The sequence below is a fragment of the Dreissena polymorpha genome, chromosome 11, assembly GCF_020536995.1.
Source record: "Dreissena polymorpha isolate Duluth1 chromosome 11, UMN_Dpol_1.0, whole genome shotgun sequence".
Classification (NCBI taxonomy): Eukaryota; Metazoa; Mollusca; class Bivalvia; order Myida; family Dreissenidae; genus Dreissena; species Dreissena polymorpha.
Window position 1 is genome coordinate 24518070 of NC_068365.1, and position 18607 is coordinate 24536676.

Sequence of the window (18607 nt, forward strand, 5' to 3'; positions counted from 1 at the left end):
CGTTGAACAAAGATTGCAAGCAACTTCGGCTTAACCACATCCATAGATTTTCTACAATAAATGTCCAAGCTATATGAAAGACAATTTTGTCAAATGTACAGATGTCCATCAGTATGGGAATAGATCCCGATTTAATTTTTATGTACCTCAAGTTGATGGCTTTACTAGTTCTTCATTTTACTACAATGGTATTACGGATTGGAATGCATTACCCGATAATATAAAGTCCATCGAATCGAAATTTACTTTTAAGAAACTTGTTAAGACACATCTATTAAATGATATGAAGGTAGACGAGAATTCCATGTATTTTTACTTTTAGATTTGTTTTATTTTTATGTAATTCATTATTTTTATGTTTTTTATTCGTGTCAGTGTATTATCATGTCAACTTTTGAAAGATTCACTTAATTCGTAGAAGAAATCATGTGTAGGATCATGTCGATTATATATTAAGAACTGAAAAAACAATATATTTATAGTCACGTATAAGATCTGTTCGACTAAATCCAGGGACCCCGTTGGAAATAAGCTTTTTCATGTTTACATGTCTAAGCTTTACGGGTTATCCTGTGTATACATCATGTCGTAATCTTATTTGGATCTGTGATAAATGGCACCATTCATGTAATGCATGTTTCTGAATATGATAATAATGCAATCTATACGTTACTTATTGCCTTGATTGCATTGAATTGTAAATTGCTTGACATGTATGCACAAATAAAACAAACAAACAAAATAACACAAATAAGTTAGAAAAAATGTCAGGGATAATTTAAGAGCAAGAAGTTTTTCTTAAAAATTAAAGAATACAATTTTAACAACATGTATTGTTGAAAGACCATGAATAACTAGAAAAAAAGGATACAAAATGGATTGATTTGTCAATTGTTCGTAGAAATTGTCTTAGAACTGTTCTGGCTTTCCATGCCTCTATAAATAGATGCTTATTTAAGATTTTTTGTATTCAACATCACATTCTGGATATTGACCAGTTGTACTTGCTTTCACAGTTGTCTTCAAGGGGCCTTTTCACATTATGGTAAATTGACAAAAAAAAAGAAAAAAGGGTTCAGATTCGCACATTTTCATTGTAGTTATGATATTTGTGAGTAAACAGTAATACTGGATATAGAACATGCTCAATTGAGCGTTATTATTTTTCTTTCTTTAATTTTATACTTTCTTTTTTTAATGGAGCTTTTAAGATCCAATGTTTACATTAATCAATATTTAGCATTTAATACTTTAATACATGCCGAAATCTGTGAAAAGGCCCCTTTAATCGCATGGGGTCTACAGTCTAAACCCTGATTAGGGTATGCATTAACCAATTGCAGATATTCATGGCACATTCTTATCAGGGACAGCACATTCCGTCTAGATGTGTTTTTTGTTTAGTAGAGACATACTAGAAAGGAAAAAATCCATTAAAAAGCGTAAAGTGTCATCCCTGATTAGCCTTTGGGGACTACACAGGCTAATCTGGGGCGACACTTAGCGCCCTTGCATTAAGCTTAGTTTTTCCACAACTAGGATCTCATTTACATCGTTCTCGTTGCAGCTCTAGAGCTTCAGGAGGAAGGCAAGAATGCGATAGATTCCCCTTCCAGTCCCACAAAGGCCGATGTTGGGCCCGAGGGATATCTACTGGGTATTGAACAGCGTACAGTAGTCATTGAAATAAGAAGCCCTAGTGCTTATATTATTGCTTAGAACAAAGACAATTTTACGATCCTGCCTTTATGAAACTGAAAACCTGGAAAAGCCCTGTTCAAAATTATGGGTATATGTATATCTACATGGTAATTTTTTATCAAGAGAACTGAGATAAGTTATTGTATATCTATACATGTAGCACAGGGCAAGTAATCACAATGAGACAAATGGAAGTTTTAACTCAAAAGTTGATCTCATAAAATTTGCTATCTGAAATCCTATATTTCTGCTTACAAAATGTTATAATGCAATATTTGAAAACCATTTTGGCAATATGTTCTTTTTTTTCAAGGCGTTTTTAAATGAAATAATGGTTTTCCTAGAAGTCTTCCTTAAGGATCTTTCTGAATACGTTTTTGATGTTACAGTCGTTGCCATGGTGACTGGTTTGACCTTGCCTGTTTTTTTCTTCAGAGGAGAATGAGGAGCGCTCAATGATTGACCCCATGTCCAGAGACGATCCCAAGCTGAAGGAGCTAATCAAGGTAGTGTATATCCTAGTAGTGGACTCAGCCTACATGCCCATAGTGGACTTGTGTCTTTATTTGGATTGTATAGGGTTTAAATTACCAAATTTTACTTTTGTAAAAATGTTCGCCATCTTAACAACTCCCCCCTCTAACATGTATCAAGTATAAATCAAATAAATTGTTCGTAGTATCATTGAAGAATACAAAATATGATTTTAAAAATATTTATTGTAGTTCCATGGCATCAATAGCCTTATGCTTATTGTAACCTCTGTATTCTGTTTCATGGGTATAATCAGTAATTTTTGTCTTGAACTTGAGAACGCTCCTAACGTGCGGTTTGAACCTAGAACCTCCTGATTGCTTGGAAGGCACCATCAGCACTCCACCACCATGAATATATGGCTATTGATCAATAAAATATTAAATTGGCATTATGATATGGGTTCATTGGCCTTTAAACAATGATAAATCACATCTCAATCGTAAGATATTTATATTGAGCCTTGATCTGGGAAAATGGGGCTTAAAGCATGTGCATAAAGTGTCGTCCATTTATGGAATTTTTTGTTTAAAGAAAGTCTCTTTGAAATAAAAATCCAGTTTGGGCAGAAAATGTTGTCCCTACTTAGCCCGCTCAGACTGCACAGGCTAATCTGATAGAACACTATTCAAATGCATTAAACCCCATTTTCCCAAAGCCAGGTTATATTGGTGTGTAGTTCTGCGTGAGTTGCCAGGTCCATGTACAGTGCACTGACTGTTACTATGGTTGCAAGCACTGTGTGCTGACTGTTGCTATGGTTGCAATCACTGCAGCTGACTGTTGCTATGGTTACAGCTGCTGCTGGAGTGGATCAATGACGTGTTAGCAGACGATCGCATCATTGTGAAGGACATTGAAGAGGACCTCTTCGATGGACAGATCCTGCAGAAACTTATTGGTAAACAGATGAGCCATGCTTAGGGAAAACAGGGTTAAATGCATTGGGGTAAAGTATAGTCCCAGATAAGCCTATGCACTCTGCACATTCTTATAGGGGACAATACTTTTTGGCTTTTATAGAGTTTTTTATTGAAAGGAATCTCCTCTAAGCAAAACTTCAGTCTAAGTATGGTCCCTGATTAGCATGTGCTGACTCCGAGGACACTGTACTCAAATGTGCTGACTCTGAGGACACTGTACTCAAATGTGCTGTCTCTGAGGACACTGTACTCAAATGTGCTGACTCTGAGGACACTTGTACTCAAATGTGCTGACTCTGAGGACACTGTTCTCAAATGTGCTGAGTCTGAGGACACTGTACTCAAATGTGCTGACTCTGAGGACACTGTACTCAAATGTGCTGACTCTGAGGACACTGTACTCAAATTTGCTGACTCTGAGGACACTGTACTCAAATGTGCTGACTCTGAGGACACTGTACTCAAATGTGCTGACTCTGAGGACACTGTACTCAAATGTGCTGACTCTGAGGACACTGTACTCAAATGTGCTGACTCTGAGGACACTGTACTCAAATGTGCTGACTCTGAGGACACTGTACTCAAATGTGCTGACTCTGAGGACACTGTACTCAAATGTGCTGACTCTGAGGACACTGTACTCAAATGTGCTGACTCTGAGGACACTGTACTCAAATGTGCTGACTCTGAGGACACTGTACTCAAATGTGCTGACTCTGAGGACACTGTACTCAAATGTGCTGACTCTGAGGACACTGTACTCAAATGTGCTGACTCTGAGGACACTGTACTCAAATGTGCTGACTCTGAGGACACTGTACTCAAATGTGCTGACTCTGAGGACACTGTACTCAAATGTGCTGACTCTGAGGACACTGTACTCAAATGTGCTGACTCTGAGGACACTGAACTCAAATGTGCTGTCTCTGAGGACACTGTACTCAAATGTGCTGACTCTGAGGACACTGTACTCAAATGTGCTGACTCTGAGGACACTGCACTCAAATGTGCTGACTCTGAGGACACTGTACTCAAATGTGCTGACTCTGAGGACACTGTACTCAAATGTGCTGACTCTGAGGACACTGTACTCAAATGTGCTGACTCTGAGGACACTACTCAAATGTGCTGACTCTGAGGACACTGTACTCAAATGTGCTGACTCTTGAGGACACTGTACTCAAATGTGCTGACTCTGAGGACACTGTACTTAAATGTGCTGACTCTGAGGACACTGTACTCAAATGTGCTGACTCTGAGGACACTGTACTCAAATGTGCTGACTCTGAGGACACTGTACTCAAATGTGCTGACTCTGAGGACACTGTACTCAAATGTGCTGACTCTGAGGACACTGTACTCAAATGTGCTGACTCTGAGGACACTGTTACTTCAAATGTGCTGACTCTGAGGACACTGTACTCAAATGTGCTGACTCTGAGGACACTGTACTCAAATGTGCTGACTCTGAGGACACTGTACTCAAATGTGCTGACTCTGAGGACACTGTACTCAAATGTGCTGACTCTGAGGACACTGTACTCAAATGTGCTGACTCTGAGGACACTGTACTCAAATGTGCTGACTCTGAGGACACTGTACTCAAATGTGCTGACTCTGAGGACACTGTACTCAAATGTGCTGACTCTGAGGACACTGTACTCAAATGTGCTGACTCTGAGGACACTGTACTCAAATGTGCTGACTCTGAGGACACTGTACTCAAATGTGCTGACTCTGAGGACACTGTACTCAAATGTGCTGACTCTGAGGACACTGTACTCAAATGTGCTGACTCTGAGGACACTGTACTCAAATGTGCTGACTCTGAGGACACTGTTCTCAAATGTGCTGACTCTGAGGACACTGTTCTTAAATGTGCTGACTCTGAGGACACTGTACTCAAATGTGCTGACTCTGAGGACACTGTACTCAAATGTGCTGACTCTGAGGGCACTGTACTCAAATGTGCTGACTCTGAGGACACTGTACTCAAATGTGCTGACTCTGAGGACACTGTACTCAAATGTGCTGACTCTGAGGACACTGTACTCAAATGTGCTGACTCTGAGGACACTGCACTCAAATGTGCTGACTCTGAGGACACTGTACTCAAATGTGCTGACTCTGAGGACACTGTACTCAAATGTTCTGACTCTGAGAACACTGTACTCAAATGTGCCGACTCTGAGGACACTGTACTCAAATGTGCTGACTCTGAGGACACTGCACTCAAATGTGCTGACTCTGAGGACACTGTACTCAAATGTGCTGACTCTGAGGACACTGTTCTCAAATGTGCTGACTCTGAGGACACTGTCTCAATGTGCTGACTCTGAGGACACTGTACTCAAATGTGCTGACTCTGAGGACACTGTACTCAAATGTGCTGACTCTGAGGACACTGCACTCAAATGTGCTGACTCTGAGGACACTGCACTCAGATGTGCTGACTCTGAGTACACTGTACTCAAATGTGCTGACTCTGAGGACACTGTACTCAAATGTGCTGACTCTGAGGACACTGCACTCAAATGTGCTGACTCTGAGGACACTGCACTCAAATGTGCTGACTCTGAGGACACTGCACTCAAATGTGCTGACTCTGAGGACACTGTACTCAAATGTGCTGACTCTGAGGACACTGCACTCAAATGTGCTGACTCTGAGGACACTGTACTAAATGTGCTGACTCTGAGGACACTGTACTCAAATGTGCTGATTCTGAGGACACTGTACTCAAATGTGCTGATTCTGAGGACACTGTACTCAAATGTGCTGATTCTGAGGACACTGTACTCAAATGTGCTGACTCTGAGGACACTGCACTCAAATGTGCTGACTCTGAGGACACTGCACTCAAATGTGCTGACTCTGAGGACACTGCACTCAAATGTGCTGACTCTGAGGACACTGCACTCAAATGTGCTGACTCTGAGGACACTGCACTCAAATGTGCTGACTCTGAGGACACTGTACTCAAATGTGCTGACTCTGAGGACACTGTACTCAAATGTGCTGATTCTGAGGACACTGTACTCAAATGTGCTGATTCTGAGGACACTGTACTCAAATGTGCTGATTCTGAGGACACTGTACTCAAATGTGCTGACTCTGAGGACACTGTACTCAAATGTACTGACTCTGAGGACACTGTACTCAAATGTGCTGATTCTGAGGACACTGTACTCAAATGTGCTGATTCTGAGGACACTGTTCTCAAATGTGCTGACTCTGAGGACACTGTACTCAAATGTGCTGACTCTGAGGACACTGTTCTCAAATGTGCTGACTCTGAGGACAATGTACTCAAATGTGCTGACTCTGAGGACACTGTACTCAAATGTGCTGACTCTGAGGACACTGTACTCAAATGTGCTGACTCTGAGGACACTGTACTCAAATGTGCTGACTCTGAGGACACTGCACTCAAATGTGCTGACTCTGAGGACACTGTTCTCAAATGTGCTGACTCTGAGGACACTGTTCTCAAATGTGCTGACTCTGAGGACACTGCACTCAAATGTGCTGACTCTGAGGACACTGTACTCAAATGTGCTGACTCTGAGGACACTGCACTCAAATGTGCTGACTCTGAGGACACTGCACTCAAATGTGCTGACTCTGAGGACACTGCACTCAGATGTGCTGACTCTGAGGACACTGTACTCAAAGGTGCTGACTCTGAGGACACTACTCAAATGTGCTGACTCTGAGAACACTGTACTCAAATGTGCTGACTCTGAGGACACTGTACTCAAATGTGCTGACTCTGAGGACACTGTACTCAAATGTGCTGACTCTGAGAACACTGTACTCAAATGTGCTGACTCTGAGGACACTGTTCTCAAATGTGCTGACTCTGAGGACACTGTACTCAAATGTGCTGATTCTGAGGACACTGTACTTAAATGTGCTGACTCTGAGGACACTGTACTCAAATGTGCTGACTCTGAGGACACTGCACTCAAATGTGCTGACTCTGAGGACACTGCACTCAAATGTGCTGACTCTGAGGACACTGTACTCAAATGCATTAAACCTGGTTTCCTCAGAGCTGGGCTCATTTGCTGCTTGGGCTACAGTAACACATCCTTACTCAGGGCATTGAAAATTGTATTTTAAGGCACTTATCCTTTAGACAAATTCCAATAATTTCCAATATGTTTTTGTGTGATTTTTACTAGCCTTTAGTAAGGTTTCAACAAGAGTTAGCCCTGTTCCTTTTATTTTTTACACATCAGTTGTTTTATATGTTTATAAAAAGCAAACAAGAAAATCCAGTTTGTCCTTAATCTAAAATCACTTGTCATGATGAACTCGTGCACATTTTTGTGCGCTTCTTCCGCTGTTGAAGTTCAATAATTTCAGGTACAAAATGGTAACGATTGTGCAGTCTCAGCTAAATGCTGTTGGACATCAAACAAAGCCTGTTATATTGCAAACAGGAAAACCATTCAGAATACTTATGGCCTGTGAAAAATACAATTATACTTCATGATATCCTCATTCAATAATAACTGATTGAGAATGATGTTGCACATTTATAAAAATACGATAAATATTCATAACATGTTTTTATGCCCCCGGTAGGGTGGCATATATCAGTTGAACTGTCCGTCTGTCTGTCCGTCTGTCTGTCCGTCAGTCAGTCAGTCTGTCAGTCTGAAAACTTTAACATTGGCCATAACTTAATATTGAAGATAGCAACTTGATATTTGGCATGCATGTGTATCTCATGGAGCTGCACATTTTGAGTGTTGAAAGGTCAAGGTCATCCTTCAAGGTCAAAGGTCAAAAATAAAATTCAAAGCAGTGCAGTAGGGGGCATTGTGTTTCTGACAAACACATTTCTTGTTACATTTGTCTTTGGGCTAAATACTTGTTTAGACATTATTATTAGACATTATATGATACGTTGGCAAATATATTTTTGAAATTGACTATGAAAACCGGGCTTAATGTGCCTAAAGTATAATCCGAAATTAGCCTGATCAGAGTGCACAGGGACATCATTATACGCGAATGCATTCACCCCTTACAGAGAAGCTAGCCAACATCAAGGTGGAGGTGCCAGAGGTGTCTCAATCCGAGCTGGGCCAGAAACAGAAGCTGCGGGTGATCCTTGAGGTGATCAACCGGATCCTCAACCTGCCCAGGCTCGGCACCTGGAACCAGCAGAAGTGGAGCGTAGACAGTATGTGTTATTTGAGTTATTGTTAAATCTTTATTATTTGTGGCTCATTATTTTCGTTGATATTTTGGAGCCTAGACAGTATGTGTACAAGACTGGGGACCGCTGGTTTGAACCAAGTTATTTGAGTGTGTGTGGAGTCAATATTATTTTTGGGACATGAATTTTTGTTGAGTTTGTGTGTTCACCAATATACAAAATTAATTTAATACCAACATATAGAAAAATGACTTACACTAATTCCTTTTTTTCCCCCTCAAATCAGAAATCTTGAAATTTACTCTTCCACAATAAAGTCCTTTAAAAACAACTACAACAACATGATATTTCATGTGAATATATGAATTATTTAACTTTGCGGTGCTATGTAGTATGTTTATTGCCACAAGTTTTGAAAATTTAAGACAAATAAAACTGGAATTTAAGTAAATTTGGGGAAAAGCTTTTGATGGCATAGTTGGTGTGGTGTCTGCCTTGTGGACGAGAGATCCTGGGTATAATCCCCACTCTTAGAGCATTCTTTAGGTCTCATCAAGGCACCAAGTACTAGTTCAACTCAGGCTTTCGATGCAATCAACGTAAAAAAGTAAGGATTAAACTAATTTAACATATCCTGTCTTTGTGTGGAGAAATGTGCAAATTTTGTTACAATTTGACACTTTCATTTTGGTATTTGTTTCAGGTGTCCACTCTAAGAACCTGGTGGCCATTCTCCACCTGCTGGTACAGCTTGTACGTCACTTTCGTGCTCCCATCAGACTGCCAGAGAATGTGCGGGTGTTCCTGGTCGTAGTCCAGGTATAACACTGTGGGTTTGCGTACATTATAACTTACAAGAACTAGCATTTATCAGCATTTGTATGTTGGGATATGATATTTTGCAAGGTTGTCAAAATCTGTGATTGCTTTCCAGTCCTTAAAAATGAGCCTGGTTTGGAGAAATCTGAAGCTCAAAGCATGCTTGTAAAGTTTTGTCCCAGATTAGCCTGTGCAGTCCGCCCAGGCTAACCAGGAATGATACTGTTTTGGTATTTTTCATTTAATGGAAGCGAAAATCTTTTTAAGGCAGAAAGTATTGTTACAGATTGTGCTGACTGCAGGCTAATCAGGGACAACATGTTATGCACATGCATTAAGCCCAGTGTAAAACTTAGCCCTGAGGAAAGTGAGCTTTATGCATGTGTGCAAAGTGTCCTACTAGAGTAGCCTGTGCAGTCGCCTAGACTGGATTTTTGTATAGACTGTCTTTAAACAAAAAAAATTCTCTAATTCTCTGAGAGCAGAAATTGTTGTCCATACATGCATTAAGCCCAGTTTTCTCTGAACAAAGCTCTTTAAATTAAAACTTTATAATGTTGATGAAGTTAAACACTGTAGTTAAATAATTTTCTAATTGGTTCCTTCACATGCACCTGTTTCCTTTTCATAGAAATTTTGCCCCATACTTAAAACATCTGGGTACCTTTCAGAAACGAGACGGCATGTTGCAGCCCAGAAGGGTGCCAGAAGACATCACTGGAACAAATGAGTAAGACGCTACAGTTTTAATTGAGCGTCGTAATGGAAATGCATGTGTTTTTAGGGTCATCCCAGATTTTCATCTGCATTCGGCACAGGCAAATCCGGGACAACACTTTCCACTTAAGGGAAAAATGTCTTCCCTGATTCTCTTGTGGAGACTGCACAAGTTGATTTTGAATGACACTTTATGCACCTGCAATAAGCGTAGTTTTTTCCAAAAGGGGGCTCTATTTGCAAACAAAACAAGAGTTTGTGTCCCATAACTATGGCCTGATTTCCTGTATGCCAATTAGTTAATTTCTGTGACATTCGTCCTACCTCTGATTTAATAAGAGCAGTTGTCAGTTACTGCATAAAGTATATTCACATAGCACTGGCACATACATTGGCTAAACTTGCCCTGTAAGTAGGTTAACTGACAAAAAAACAGTTCTCAGGAAAGAATCGAGGAAAAGCAAAACAAGTCTCATCTTATTGATCTCCATACCTGTAGACTTATCAAAGGCAGAGGGATATAGTTTTGGCTTTGTCTGTAAGTCTGTCTGTTAGTCTGTCCGTCTGTCACACATTTTTAAGGGCTATATCTCAGGAACTATATAAGATATAAACATGATATTTCATTTGTGTAAATATATCAATTAGCCTTGATTAGAATTGCTATGCACAATAATGATAACCGTACACTTTCTTAAATAATAATTAACGTCCTTTATTGTTTTTGTATGATGTAACTTTTCAGGGCACTGTCTCAGATACCATACAACATTTCAACATGAAACTTCATGGGTGTATAGATATTAATGAGGAGAAGTGCCATGCACAAGAACCTTAACCCTACACTTGCTTAAATAAGAGTTATTGCCCTTTGTGGTTTTTGTACTTTGTAAATTTGTAGGGCTATATCTCAGATACCTTATACAATTTCAACATGAACTTCATGGTTGTCTAGATATAAATGAGAAGAATAATACTTTTGCAAAAGTTTAGTGTTAGATTCAAGTTAAAGTTTAAATAATTTTTTTAATGCTTCATTTGTTGTTCTTTTCAGAGATGTTGGTGGAAAGTTTGGTAAGTTTTAGAAAGTTTTACTAAATCATTTTTGTTAACAGAAAATATTCTTTTATAAACCAAATCCTTCAGTACTTGTGTAAAACGTTTGTGAAAAGAATTCCTAAACATTAAAAATAATATTGAAATTAAAGTAACTTCAATTAATTTATAATTTTATTATGCTAACCCAAAATTTTTGGGGGGAGCATATAGTCGCCGCTTCGTCTCTCCGTCCGTGTGTCCGTCCGTGCACAATTTTTGTCCGGGCTATTTCTCAGCAATTAATGACCGGAATTCAATTAAACTTTATGGGAAGCTTCACTACTAAGAGGAGATGTGCATATTATCAGCCGGTTCTGGTTGGATGATTTTTCACAGAGTTATGGTCCTTTGAAATTTTCTATAAACTGTACATATAGTGCAATTCTTGTCAGGGCTATTTCTCCCCAACTACTGACTGGAATTCAATGAAGCTTTATAGGAAGCTTAACTACCTTGAGGAGATGCGCATGTTATTTGTGGGTTCTGGTTAGATGATTTATTAGTCCCCTACCGGTTTCACCAGAGGGGACTTATGGTTTTTGCTCGGTCTGTCAGTCAGTCAGTCTGTCACACTTTTCTGGATCCTGAGATAACTTTTTAAGTTATTAATATTTTTTCATGAAACTTGAAACGTGGATAGATGGCAATATGGACATTATGCACGTCATTTCATTTTGTTCCTACGTCAAAAATTCTGGTTGCTATGGCAACAAATAGACTAGAAATACTGCTGAAAATGGTGGTTTTCTAGATCCTGCAATAACTTTTAAAGTTCTTATAATCTTTTCATGAAACTTGAAACATGGATAGATGGCAATATGGAAATTATTCTCGTTATTTCATTTTGTTTCTATGTCAAAAATTCAGGTTGCTGTGGCAACAAATATATAAAAAAATCTGAAAATGGTGGAATTTCTGGCAATGGTGGAGCCGGTAGGGGACTTGTATTGCTTGGCAATAGTCTTGTTTAGAGAGTTATGGCCCTTTGAAATTTTTAAGTTGCTAAACCATCCATTGTATTATTTTGTCCAAAGTTAAAAATGTATGCCCCTCAAGACGTTTCCTTTGATCTGAATATATAGTGCAATATTGTGACAAAAAAAACCTTTGGGGAGCATCACCCGTCTCCGACGGCTTCTTGTTTAATTTGTGATCGAACACCACCAAATAATCTGTTGATGCAGAAAATAATTTGATGGGATTTCTGACAATAATTTCATGAAATTATTTACACAACCTAAAGAACTAATTAATATTGTTTTTATACATATAATAATAAAAAAATTGTATTGAATTCTACTGTGCTAAATGTTCGATATTCTGGCCATTAATTTCTTCTTGTTTGTTCTGCAACATGGAATGAAGGTTTTGATGGTAACTGCTATTGTTTTGTTGGTGGTTTGCACACATTTATTTGAGGCAGAAATTCTTTCAATAATTGTACTGCACATGTTATATATAAATGTTGTGCAATTGGATTATATACTAAGTTTAGAAGCAAATATTTAATTAACAAATTTTTAGTAAAAAATCAAATGCGATTTTTGTTGGCTTTTGCTTTTCTGTACACGTCTTGCAATTTATAAAGTTGTAATATTTGGATCAATAAATAACTTAATAAAAAAGGCACAAAACATCATCTTGTTAAATACATTAATGAAATATTGGAAACTAAAAACTGTTGTGGGGGGGGGGGGGGGCGCATACGTTCTTTTGTTATTGATTACTAGTATCATGAGATCATCAGTTTGGAGGAAGCATACATGAAGTGATTAAATTTCCAGCAAAAAAATACAACTTTATCTAAAAACAACAACATGTAATATGTTATGAAGATTTGAGTTGAAAGTTTCTTATGTTTGTCTTGTTCAATGTTATTCTATTAAACTGTTCATATGTCTGACCACAATTGATTTTTGTGTTGTTTGTGTTACATGTTGTGCACGCATTGTTTTCTTTAAAAACTTGCGATAAATTGTGAATTCTCATGTGCTTTTCCATACCAGTACATTGTTTGAAATGTTGAACCATGAAAAGTATATAACAACATCATAGTATTTTAAAATGAGTCGCATTCTGAGAAAACAGGGCATAATGCATGTGCGTAAAGTGTCGTCCCAGATAAGCCTGTGCAGTATGCACAGGCTAATCAGGGATGACACTTTCCGCCTTAATTGAATATTTGCTTAGAAAAGACTTCATTTCAACAAAAAATGTCATAAAAGCGGAAAGAGTCGTCCCTGATTAGCCTGTGTGGACTGCACAGGCTAATCTGGGACGACACTTTACACACATACATTATGTCCAGTTTTCTCAGAACAGACTCAAATATATCTCCGTGTGAGCCCCATCCAGTAGAGTTATTTTCAAAGTGGTGAATGTCTTTACCTTGACTGGGTGTCATCAGATATTTGACTTAAATTTGTGCAAATTAGAAAGAATATATCATCCATTTACACTTTCTTTACGTGTCATTGTTCTAGCACATATTTTGTATGATTGAGAGTTTGATCCATTAAGCCTCTTTGTGGGAAAACTAGGCTTAATGCATGTGCATGAATTGTCCTCCGAGATAAGCCTGTGCATTTCGCCCAGTCTAATCAGGGACAACACTTTCTGCTTTAATAGTAATATTTGTTTGGAGGAAGTTATGGTCCTGATTGGCCTGTGCAAACTGCACAGGCTGATATTGGACGACACTTTACACACATGTATTAAGCCTGGTATTCTCAGAGTGCTGCACACATAGAAAACATGTACCCCTTCTTTGTGAATCTTCAAGCACTGAATTGGTTCCATTATGAGGCTGATCCAATGATTTGTGTACTGTCTGGCCTTCAGAACGGGATGCATTTGACACGCTGTTTGACCACGCACCTGACAAGCTGAACCTTGTCAAGAAGGTAAGTGTGGGCTCTGATTCTTCTTGTATTACCTCCCTTTAACTCTTTACCACTTAGATATGTATTTTTATGCATTTGTTGTCCCTTAGAAAATTAAATTTACGTAAAGAACTTTCTTACAAAATTCAAGTGTTAAGGGCTTTATTTCCAACCCTTAGATACCAGGGTGTGATTTTTCATCATTTCAGCTGTTTTCCTCACATTTAATGTCAAACTTATTAAACAAATATTTGTAAACTTGACTAGACCTGTATGGAAATGAAGAGCTTAGTTGAATCTTGTAAGGGGCGTAGTGCATTTTCCTTCCCTGACATGGTTCATAAATCACACTACCGGATACTGATGAGCAGCATACAGCATAAAACCTGAACAAACTGCGAGTTACTAGTAGACTGTTCTGGTTTTATGCCGTTTGCACATTGCCATTTACACTTTGCTTCTGAGAAGGAAAGGGTTAATTTTAAGGGCAAAATGTGCATATGTTTGCAATATAATTGTTTGCATTTTAGTCCAATTAACTGGGTTAAGAAGTTTTGACACCTTAGTATGTGTTAAATTGATATCCTTGTAAATGGTAATTGTACAAAAGAAAAACAAATTAACTCTAGAAGCAGAATTTTCTAAGCTTGTTAAGACTGAAACTGTTGTTCAAGTTGGTGTGTTGCCTAGTAAGTATAGCATCAAGGGCAATAGCGTCAGTTAAAACCCATGCATCATAATGACTCAAAGAGTTGTTTATTGTCTCTAGAACAAATATAATGCCAAAAATATTATGATTAAGAATATTAACTTGGTGCTTTATTTGTTGGAAGTTCAGCAGGTATAATGTATCATGAACGATGAATAAATACAAATAGGAAGTAAAAAACACAAGAAAAAACCAACAAAACAAAATGGAATTAAAACATGGGTTACAATGCATGTTTAATGATATCAAACAGTAATTTGTATTACCAAAGATTAAACTCTGAACTAAAACATATACATATGATAAAAAAATATCAGAAAAACCTGCATCAAATAACAATAATGCGAGGCTATTAATTTAATTTCTTTGTAAAATATATTTCTCCCACTCAGAGGCAAAGTGAAAATGGCTGTATGCGAAATGCTTAACTGAGTGGTGAGAGTGGTGAAGAGTTAAGCATGGGCAGTGTATTTTTCAATTGTGTTTGCAGACCCTGGTTACATTTGTCAACAAACAGCTGATGAAGGTGAACCTGGAGGTCCAGGACATTCAGAGTCAGGTAAATATAGAGCAGAAATATTGAAGAGGCACGATTTTGTAAATGTATACATGAAATATAAGACAAAAAAAACAGGTTATTTTTAACCTTTGTGCTATTCAAACATCTTATTTCAATGTGTATTAGAAATGTTCCAAAGTATGGATGTTGCAGTGGTATGGTTGATATGATGTTTGTGGAGAGATCAAGAGGTTTAGTGCTTGATCTATGGGAGCATTCTCAGAACCCAGCACTGGTTCTACTGAAGAAATAGACTCGAGTGTGTCTTAATAAGCTTAAGGCTTTGAATGCTAAAGAGCTTTAATGAAAATGTTGTCTTTTCTTGTGTAGCTTTGATTTTTTTTCACATTACAGACAATTTAAGAATTTACATACAAATAATGATTTTTTAAACAGGAAAACATCCAAGTGTTTGATATTTATGAGTATTTTGTGTTTCTCATATAATATACAAACTTTTAATAATATTTTAATGTGTAACCTGTTCTAGTGAATTTTGACAACTATAGAGTTCTTTCAATTTTTTTAACAGAGCAAAACGTGTGGGTTTTTTTGGTACGGCAATATTTCATCATACAAGTGTTTCAAAAAGTATTTTTATATGGTTAGCAATGCATTAAAATACTGTAACATATTATAATTGTTAAGAAGGTAACATAAGATTCAAGCTATAGTTTAAACACACACAAAAAACTACTGCATCATTGTATTGAAAGAACATTTCTGTTAACCATAATTTCGGTTCCATGATGGTGTGTACTTGGTGATACTACTGTTTACCATAATTTCGGTTCCATGATGGTGTGTACTTGGTGATACTACTGTTAACCATAATTTCGGTTCCATGATGGTGTGTACTTGGTGATACTACTGTTAACCATAATTTCGGTTCCATGATGGTGTGTACTTGGTGATACTACTGTTAACCATAATTTCGGTTCCATGATGGTGTGTACTTGGTGATACTACTGTTAACCATAATTTCGGTTCCATGATGGTGTGTACTTGGTGATACTACTGTTAACCATAATTTCGGTTCCATGATGGTGTGTACTTGGTGATACTACTGTTAACCATAATTTCGGTTCCATGATGGTGTGTACTTGGTGATACTACTGTTAACCATAATTTCGGTTCCATGATGGTGTGTACTTGGTGATACTACTGTTAACCATAATTTCAGTTCCATGATGGTGTGTACCTGGTTATAGTAATGGTTTATCATAATTTCAGTTCCATGATTGTGTGTACCTGGTTATAGTAATGGTTTATCATAATTTCGGTTCCATGATGGTGTGTACCTGGTGATAGTAATGGTTTACCATACTTTAAGTTCCATGATGGTGTGTACCTGGTGATACAAATGGTTTACCATAATTTCGGTTCCATGATGGTGTGTACCTGGTGATACTGATGGCTTATCATACTTTCAGTTCCATAATGGTGTGTACCTGGTGATACAAATGATTTACCATACTTTCAGTTCCATGATGGTGTGTACCTGGTGATACAAATGCTTTACCATACTTTCAGTTCCATTATGGTGTGTACCTGGTGATTCAAAGGCTTTAGCATACTTTCAGTTCCATGATGGTGTGTACCTGGTTATAGTACTGGTTTACCATACTTTTAGTTCCATAATGGTGTGTACCTGGTGATACAAATGGTTTACCATACTTTCAGTTCCATGATGGTGTGTACCTGGTGTTACTAATGGTTAACCATACTTTCAGTTCCATAATGGTGTGTACCTGGTGATACAAATGGCTTACCATACTTTCAGTTCCATGATGGTGTGTACCTGGTGATACTAATGGTTTACCATACTTTCAGTTCCATGATGGTGTGTACCTGGTGATCCTAATGGTTTACCATCATTTTAGGTTCATGAAAGTGTGTACCTGGTGATACTAATGGTTTGCAATACTTTCAGTTCAATGATGGTGTGTACCTGGTGATACTAATGGCATACCATACTTTCAGTTCCATAATGGTGTGTACCTGGTGATACTAATGTTTACCATACTTTCAGTTCCATGATGGTCATTACCTGGTGATACTAATGGTTTATCATACTTTCAGTTCCATGATGGTGTGTACCTGGTGATACTAATGTTTACCATACTTTCAGTTCCATAATGGTGTGTACCTGGTGATACAAATGCTTTACCATTCTTTCAGTTCCATGATGGTGAGTACCTGATGATACAATACAAATGGTATACCATACTTTCAGTTCCATGATGGTGTGTACCTGGTGATACAAATGGTTTACCATACTTTCAGTTCCATGATGGCGTGTGACCTGGTGATAGAAATTGTTTACCATACTTTCAGTTCCATGATGGTGTGTACCTGGTGATACAATTGGTTTACCATACTTTCAGTTCCATGATGGTGTGTACCTGGTGATACAAATGGTTTACCATACTTTTAGTTCCATGATTGTGTGTACCTGTTAATACAAATGGTATACCATACTTTCAGTTCCATGATGGTGTGTACCTGGTGATGCAAATGGTTTACCATACTTTCAATTCCATGATGGTGTGTACCTGGTGATACAAATGGTTTACCATACTTTCAGTTCCATGATGGTGTGTACCTATTTCAGTTCCATGATGGTGTGTACCTGGTGATACTAATGGGGCTGCTGGAGGAGTATTTTGTTCCACTGCACAGTTTTCACCTCACACCCACAGAATTCGACCAGAAGGTAGACCATTCAGCTTTTACCCTTTCTCAATCAGAGGCAAAGTGAAAATGGCTATGTGCAAACAGCATACAACCAAAATAGCCTGCAAGTTACTGGCAGTCTGTTCAGGTTTTATGCTTTTTGCTGCTCATCTGTATCTAAGGGTTGGAAATGAAGCCTTTAAAACTTGAATCTAGTAAGACAGGTTTTAAATTAAATTAAACTTTCTAAGGGACTACATTAGCCTTAAAATACATAACTAAGTGGTAAAGGGTTAAAGTGATTATCTTTTTGTTTTGTTTCCCACAATCCAATTCTGCCTGGTTGCTCCAAACTTAAACAGCCAGTTAAGCTAGTTATTAATGTGACTTAATTGTTAACCTTTTAAAATTAAATTTTATTTGGTTCTGATGTTAACAGACAGCTACCTTCACCAACTGGTTTAAGTATAAAGCAACCTGGCCCTGATCAATATAGGCCAATATGTAAACCAGATTTCAAGTAAGTTGAAAATCCTATTTATAAGATTGTGGTATAGTTGTCTGGCTGTTCAAGACAGTTGGTTTCCTGTTTATAACTTTAGCTTTCATTGACCTATCACGATGAAACTTTGCAAAAAGCAAGCTTCCATGGAGACCTAGCATAGGATTGCATTTGAAGCTAGTTTGGTGAAGGTCAAGGTCACTGTTACTGAAAAAGAAAAACGGCAAACAGGTGCTTTCTGGCAAATGACTTTATTTTGCAAAGACCAATTTTAAAAAATATAAAAAACTAATCCACTAGATGACCTCATTATC

General features: G+C 38.0%; 1 protein-coding gene across 3 annotated transcripts in view; it reads left to right on the forward strand.

The window, feature by feature from the left end:
• Positions 1-18607, forward strand: part of LOC127850220 (beta-parvin-like) — a 66463-nt gene that overhangs the window by 15390 nt on the left and 32466 nt on the right. For all 3 annotated transcript variants that reach the window (XM_052383091.1, XM_052383090.1, XM_052383092.1), the window contains exons 2-11: positions 1568-1657; positions 2137-2207; positions 3034-3136; positions 8203-8355; positions 9035-9150; positions 9822-9880; positions 10922-10941; positions 13807-13868; positions 15047-15115; positions 17730-17831. In XM_052383091.1, the coding sequence (XP_052239051.1) occupies positions 1568-1657; positions 2137-2207; positions 3034-3136; positions 8203-8355; positions 9035-9150; positions 9822-9880; positions 10922-10941; positions 13807-13868; positions 15047-15115; positions 17730-17831 (845 nt within the window). The remainder of the gene's footprint in view (positions 1-1567; positions 1658-2136; positions 2208-3033; positions 3137-8202; positions 8356-9034; positions 9151-9821; positions 9881-10921; positions 10942-13806; positions 13869-15046; positions 15116-17729; positions 17832-18607) is intronic.